General features: G+C 59.4%; 1 protein-coding gene across 2 annotated transcripts in view; it reads right to left on the bottom strand.

Annotated features, from left to right (window-relative positions):
- P4HB (prolyl 4-hydroxylase subunit beta) overlaps nucleotides 1–6,512 on the bottom strand; it is a 10,020-nt gene that overhangs the window by 2,210 nt on the left and 1,298 nt on the right. The window contains exons 2-8 of one of the 2 annotated variants that reach the window (XM_023729199.1): nucleotides 5,447–5,580; nucleotides 5,174–5,311; nucleotides 1,479–1,583; nucleotides 1,256–1,381; nucleotides 769–969; nucleotides 302–422; nucleotides 16–197 (exon numbers count right to left, since the gene is read on the bottom strand). In XM_023729199.1, the coding sequence (XP_023584967.1) occupies nucleotides 16–197; nucleotides 302–422; nucleotides 769–969; nucleotides 1,256–1,381; nucleotides 1,479–1,583; nucleotides 5,174–5,254 (816 nt within the window). In that variant the 5' untranslated portion in view covers nucleotides 5,255–5,311; nucleotides 5,447–5,580. Of the gene's footprint in view, nucleotides 1–15; nucleotides 198–301; nucleotides 423–768; nucleotides 970–1,255; nucleotides 1,382–1,478; nucleotides 1,584–2,241; nucleotides 2,405–5,173; nucleotides 5,312–5,446; nucleotides 5,581–6,512 lie in introns of those variants that run through there. The other variant, XM_023729200.1, reaches the window with a different exon arrangement.

Raw genomic sequence — 6,512 nt, 5'->3', positions numbered from 1 at the left:
GCCCCGGGAGCGCACCGTCTTGTCGGGGCTGGCGGGGAAGAACTTGAGCGTGGGGAAGCTGTGCACTTTCACCGCCTCCACCTCGTTGGCTGTGGAGTCCATCTTTGCGATGACAATGTTCTCGTGGTCCTTGTACGTCTCTCCCAGCTTGTCCCAGATAGGCGCCAGCTGTTTGCAGTGACCACACCACGGGGCATCTGCAAGGAAAGCAGCTCTGGTCTGTCCCCAGGCCCCCTGCCCAGAGGCTGCCCCCACCAGTCCCCGAGAGAAGCCGGCACTTGGGCACCAACGGCGCACTCACAAAACTCCACAAAGACGTTCTTCTTCTCGTCGAATGCCACCTCCTCGAAGTTCTTCCCCACCAGCACTTTGACCGGCTGCTTGTCCCAGTCCTCGGGCAGCTCCTGGCTCATCAGGTGAGGCTGTGGGCAGAGGATCTAGTCACGGGGACAGCAGGGGCCTCTGCAAAGCCCTCAGGGAGCGGAGCTGCCCACAGACCACCGGCGCACAAGGAGTTGCAGGGACATGGAGCCTCGCACACAGGGCTGCCTGGGAGACAGTGAGCCCGCCCCCTGCCCTGGCTTCCCAAGACAGCCGGGACACTTGTCCCACAGCAAGCGCTGTCTCGGCGTCTCCAAGGCGTTAGAAAGAACGGTGACTTCCACGCTGACTCGTGGGCTCTGACACCTGGGAGGGCGCGGCCACGGAAGGCGGGGACACCTGGCCCAGAAGGCGGGGAGGCCCTGCACTGTGGGACGCTGCTGCTACCTTGATCTTGCCCTCCAAGAACTGGTCACAGAACTCCTTGATCTTGTCTGCCGTCAGCTCATCTGACTCGGGCTTGTACTTGGTCATCTCCTCCTCCAGGGTGATGAGGCGCACTGCCGGGCACTCCTCCTTCTTGAGACCGAAGAACTCGAGGATGCGCTGGTTGTCTGTGTGGTCACTGTCGATGAAGATGAACAGGATCTTGGGGGAGAAAAGGCACACTGAGACAGTACCGGGAGGACCGGGGTCTTCTAGGCCTGCACGTCTACCTTCTACACAGCCACCAACTGACCCCCCCAGAGCAGATCCACACAGCCTGGGAGCCTGACCCCAGGACCACCCTCTCCCCAGCATCCTGGCCCTAAAGGAAGGGTTCTTCCAGAAGCAGGGGTGCACTCTGGGAGGGCCTCAGCAACACCCTGGAAGCAGCGCTGAGTTGCCCCACCCCTGCCGTCCCACAACCAGCCAGGCGCAGGGGGCGGCTCACCTTGCCCTTGAAGCTCTCGGCCGCCTTCTTAAAGTTGCTCAGCTTGCCTTCATAGTCGGACACGCTCTTTGGCAGGAACAGCAGGATGTGCGTCTTGATCTCACCCCCAAAAATCTTCGGGGCTGTCTGTGTTAGAAACGTCAGTCACTGGTCTGAGCCGTGAGCTGAGTCAGAGCAGGGAGCCCCCCGCGCCCCCGCCTGCCCCGCAGCCCCAGTGGCCCACCTGCTCTGTGAACTCGATGACCAGAGGCAGCTGGTTGTGCCTGATGAAGCTGAGGAGGTTCTCCTTGGTGACCTCCCCTTCGAAGTCGTTCCGACCTTCGTCAAACTGAGCACAGAAGAGTGTCAGGAGCGGGGCACTGCAGGTCTGCCCGAGGCTCGGCCGGCAGGCAGCTCTGCTCCCTGCCTGGGTGCTCTGGCCCTTCGCCCTGCCCCCACCTGCCGCATCCCGCAGAGGAAGCACCATGATGGCCGGGGGCCCAGGGAGGAAGGCCCACCCAGGACGGCGAGCGGACCAGACGAGGTGCGCCCAAGCCTGGGCCGGCGGCGGCTCCCCCCGCAGGTCTGTCCCGTGACAAAGCGGAGCCAGCGCAGATGGAGCCCTTCCATGACCCGCTCACACCTCCCTTCTGCCTGCAGTTCTGAGAACCTCCCCACCCTGGGGTGCCGGGAACGTGTGTGGCTTTAATGTCATATCTAACTACCCCCTCAGTGCCACGTGCCTGACCGTTCGCACAGTGTGGCCCCCACGACCCCTTCAGGGCCTGCAAGGTCACAGTACTTCCCTGTGACATGAACATGCCATTGCCCGATCCCATTAACAGCCTCTCGAGAGCGCACAGCCGATTCTCTGAGGCCACACGCCACAAGCACGAGGGCCCAGCCGACCTCCAGGAAATCACCAAACAATGCCCCTCTCACCACTGACACTCTTGTCCGGGAAAGATTCTCTTCTGTGAAAACACGTCATTTATGATAACGCGTACCGGACTCATCCTGAGTTTTAAAGTTTCTCAGTTTAAGTTCCTAATACGACAAAGATCGACAGTTACAATCCACGCTGACAGAAGCTCGTCGGAGTGAGTCCTGTGACCTGCAGACGTCTGAGGGGCCTGAACCCATGAGGTGGAACACCAGCGCTGAGCAGTATCAGCCACTGTCACTTCAGAGCTGGGACGGGGTGCCGGCCTCGGGAGGGGACGGAGAAGCTGAGTTGCTGCCTCCTTAGCAGGCAGAACAGAAACGACAAACGCAGGAAGTCCGTTTGCGCAAGGCGCTGAGACTTCACCCCGGAGCGCCTCCTCCTTCCCCGAGGCCCCTCGCACGGGTTCAGAGACAAACGGGTGCCTTCTCTTGCTAGTCCTTTGCTTCACTTCCTCAACCAATTTCCAGAAGAGCAGCTCTTACGCCTGTCGCTTTCTGCAGAACGACACCCCGCGGCCGCACATGTGGACTCCGCCGCCAAACATGCCGGCCCTGCCAACTGCGTGCCGGCCACCGTGAGCAGGGCACACACAGCGCCACACTCCCACAGGCTCCAGGCACCGGGGCTTTCAAGTCTATCGTTGCTTTCCAGAACCGCAGAGGAAGAGAAAATAAGAGAGGGGAGAAGAAGCAGGACCAGCAGGTCCTTCCAGGCTCCTCCGGGAAACAGGCTGCTGGCTGAACCGGCTCAGCAGGCCCAGTGTAGACAGAGACCTACCTTCTCCAGGAATCATGCTAGATGGTAATTAGGGGGTATGTGAACCCCCACGAGCCCCACAGCCTCCCTGGAGCCCCAGCATTGTCTGCAGCCCCCATGCTGTGAAGCTGTGCAGAGGCGCCACACCTAACCAAGACCAGAACCCTTCAGGAAGGCTGCCATATCACACGAGGCTCGTGATCTACTTTGGGAAGAACGGGCACCGCAGGGGGCAGGGGGCAGGGGGCAGGAGGCAGGGCCCTGCCCACATCACAGAGGCCACAGAAAGCCTGGTGCTCTGGGCTGCTGAGGGTGGCATGGCCCTGCTGACAGCTTGCTAACAAGCACAGCCCATCCTAGCTGTGCTAAACGAGAAAGAGACATAAACGCCGGGACAGACACTGGACGATCAGCTCACCAGATCACCGGTCACATCACCAGGGAATGATGGCCCCAGCACCATCTTTCCCAGCCCGCCGCCTGGTCCCACAGACGGGAAGGCCAGCTCGCTTTGAGGAACTGGGCCTGACAGCCCGAGGTGGCAGCACAGGGTTGAGTGCACAAGGATGGCCGCAGTGGGGCTGGAGGGTCTGTGCTCTGTGCTGCCTGTCCACACGGAGCGCTGTCCTGCCTCAGCTGTGCCCCCTGCTGGCCCAGCAGCATAACTTACTAGGTAGCAAAGTCCAGGGCTCTGGCACCTTTGCCCGAGGCAACCACGCTGTACGACCCTCACTGCCTGAGCTGCCCAGCTTGGGGGACGCACTGCCGCCAGAGTAGGTGTGCCATACCCCAGCCGTGCAGACACTCTCAAGCAGGAAAAAAATCACACAATCACCTGGAAAGGCGATCTACTGCGTGCCAGGTCCTCTGCCGGCAGGAGCAAGAACCAATCCTCATTTGCAACCTTCGAGAAGGGCCTACAAGCACCCAAGCCCTCAGTCGAGGGTTCAAGTCCTCTCTCTGGGTTTAACAGCAATGGAAACAGAACAGCTGGGCTCCACGTTTCCACAGGGCTCTGAGGACCTGCCAAGACTCTGGAAACCTAAACTCAGCTCTGCTACTTCTCAACTTTAACCATCCACAACTGTCACTAGTCAGATGCCTAATTACAACCTCAGCACCTCTGCATTGACAACGGGTTCATTCCGGCCACACAGGGAGCATTTCTACGGGGCGGAGGAAGAGGACAGAATGCCTAGTGTTCTCTCATGCAGCGAGGGAGAGTGCCCAGAGAGAAAGCCGCCTGCACCCACGGGTGTTGGGTCTGCGAAGAGACCTGGGTGCCCTTCTCCCAACAGAACCAGACCAAGCGCCAAGCAGGGGGCCATCACTGAGGAAGGAGTCTGTCCCTCACCTCCACCAACACCTCTACAGCACCCAACCGCTGGCTCACACGAGGTGCACTCAGCATGACCCGAGATCACAGGCAGGCAGGTTGCAAAGCCACCAGTGACCTCCAGACCTGATGCATCTGTTTTCACACACAGCTTATTAGCCTGCTCCAACCCGAAGACCCTCTCCTCTCCACTGGGAAAACCAGGATGGGGTCAAAGACCCCGGTCCCCACCCCTGCCCTCTCACAGATCTCTCTCCCTTTCCGCTGGCACCTTGCTATCTTAGTGCACGCTAACACCTGCATCCAGATAGCGCCATATTCCAAGACTGAGGGTGCTCGACCCGTCCACCTGCCCGAGCACCCGTCCACCTGCCCGCCGGGCGACAGTCCTCCCGCTGACTAAAATAAAAGGCACAAAAAAGCGCCCCCCCGCCCCCACCCCTATCAGTGACAGTGTGCGAACAGGAAGCCCAGCCGATCAGCACTGAAGCCTGACGGCAGTTTCTCCCAGGAGCCCCAACAGCCAGCTTGGCGGTTTTCAGTCTGGATCTTGGGGGTCTGCAGAAGCCCTCGGGGCTGGGGCATGAGGAGTGGGACATTGCCAACGCATTGGGCACACTCCCCCAAAAAGCCAGTGCTCAGAAGCAGGTCCATTTGTGCCTTTTACAAACGCTGCACGCTGGCCGCCAGAAAAGACGACCTGGAAGGCCCTGCTTGAGGTCTGAAGGCACAGCTTAAGTGGCCGTGACACTCCATGCTGCAGACAGGGCCTGGACGGCACTCTCGGCTGGGTCGCAGCCCCAGGGCCTCCTGGGGGCAAGGTTCTTCCCAACAATAGCAAAGAGACACCCCCCCGCAGATCATCACCTGGATGACTGGGCAGGGCTGCCTGACACCTTACCTTCTTGAAGAGGACAACCCCATCTTCGTGGAGCTGGTACTTGGAGAACACGTCACTGTTGGAAGTGATCCCAAATGGCATGTCATCGATGGACTCTGCTGCCAGCAAGAACTGCTTGGCAAAGTCCGACTCCACATCCTGGAAGAGGAGGGACAGGCTGGCCACAGAGCCCTACACAGCCCACCCACAAAGGGCATGGCAGGACTGGGCCTGGGGATGGGCAGCGGGACCCTCGTGGGAAGACAAGGTCAGGGGTGCTACTCCAGCCTCTACCTTGAAGAAGCCGATGACGGCCACCTCACTGGACTCCACCAGGGATTCTGCAGCAGCACCGTCGGCCAGCGTGGTGGCGGCGGGGCCCGTGCGCTTCTTCAGCCAGTTCACGATGTCATCGGCCTCCCTCCCGGCTGCACCCAAACAAAGGCAGGTTGTACTCTAGATCAAGCATGCTGCCGTGCACTCTCGTCTGAGCACGCGCCAGCTGGCCAAGAGCGCAGGCCCCAGCACGTGGGGTGACAGGGCATCCTGCCGGCCCCCCTTTCCAAAATCTAGTTTTAAAGGAGCTCTTCCGTGAGAGACCGTGGCTGTGTTTAAAAAAAGAAAGAGATAGCGACGTGACAACAAATTGCTCTTCTTCTCTAATTCCTTCATGTTTTTTAAATACTTGATGTTTAAATTCACTAAACACACCCGCGCACACTTTTCCTCCTGCTAAGAACCTTGGGAAAGCTTCCTCTTGACTTCAGTGACGTGGTGCAATTAAGTCAATTTCAGGGCTGGTTTCCCCCTCACCCTCCCAGGCCTCTGAGCTCACACAAGTGGGCTGGGTGCTTCTGTCCCCGCCCTGCACTCCTCCCAGACTGTTAAGAATTAGAGTCATCGCACGCTTACATACCCCCCAGAGCAGACAAAAGAAACACCAGGAAGCCTGCTCTTACCTGACCCAGGATGACTACTTTCCCCTCCTGGGGCCTGACTACCCAGTACGATTTGGGAAGGGTGCCAGGGCTCAGATTAAAAGGATCCTGCCGAGTGGTAACGAAAAGCTGAGTCACCAGTGGTGAGTGGATTTAAGACCCGTTGTCCTACCGACCAGACCTAACTCTTAGCGACAGCATCGTGGCCAGCTCTGGACACAGAACTTTCTGTTCCGCAGGCAAACGCAACTACAAGTGGGAACCACACGCTAGCAGCCACTGGGCCATCAGGGCTGCTGACGTTAAAGTGACAAAACAGAGCTGCTCTCGGGGACACCTCTGCCGACACCAGGACAGCCGGTTACCGGCCACAACCACACAGGTCTGGCAGACGCGCCGCTGAGCCCGCCTGTACAGACAGA

Source organism: Trichechus manatus, unplaced genomic scaffold, assembly GCF_000243295.1.
Source record: "Trichechus manatus latirostris isolate Lorelei unplaced genomic scaffold, TriManLat1.0 scaffold00028, whole genome shotgun sequence".
Classification (NCBI taxonomy): domain Eukaryota; kingdom Metazoa; phylum Chordata; class Mammalia; order Sirenia; family Trichechidae; genus Trichechus; species Trichechus manatus.
This window is presented reverse-complemented; position numbering and strand designations above follow the sequence as displayed.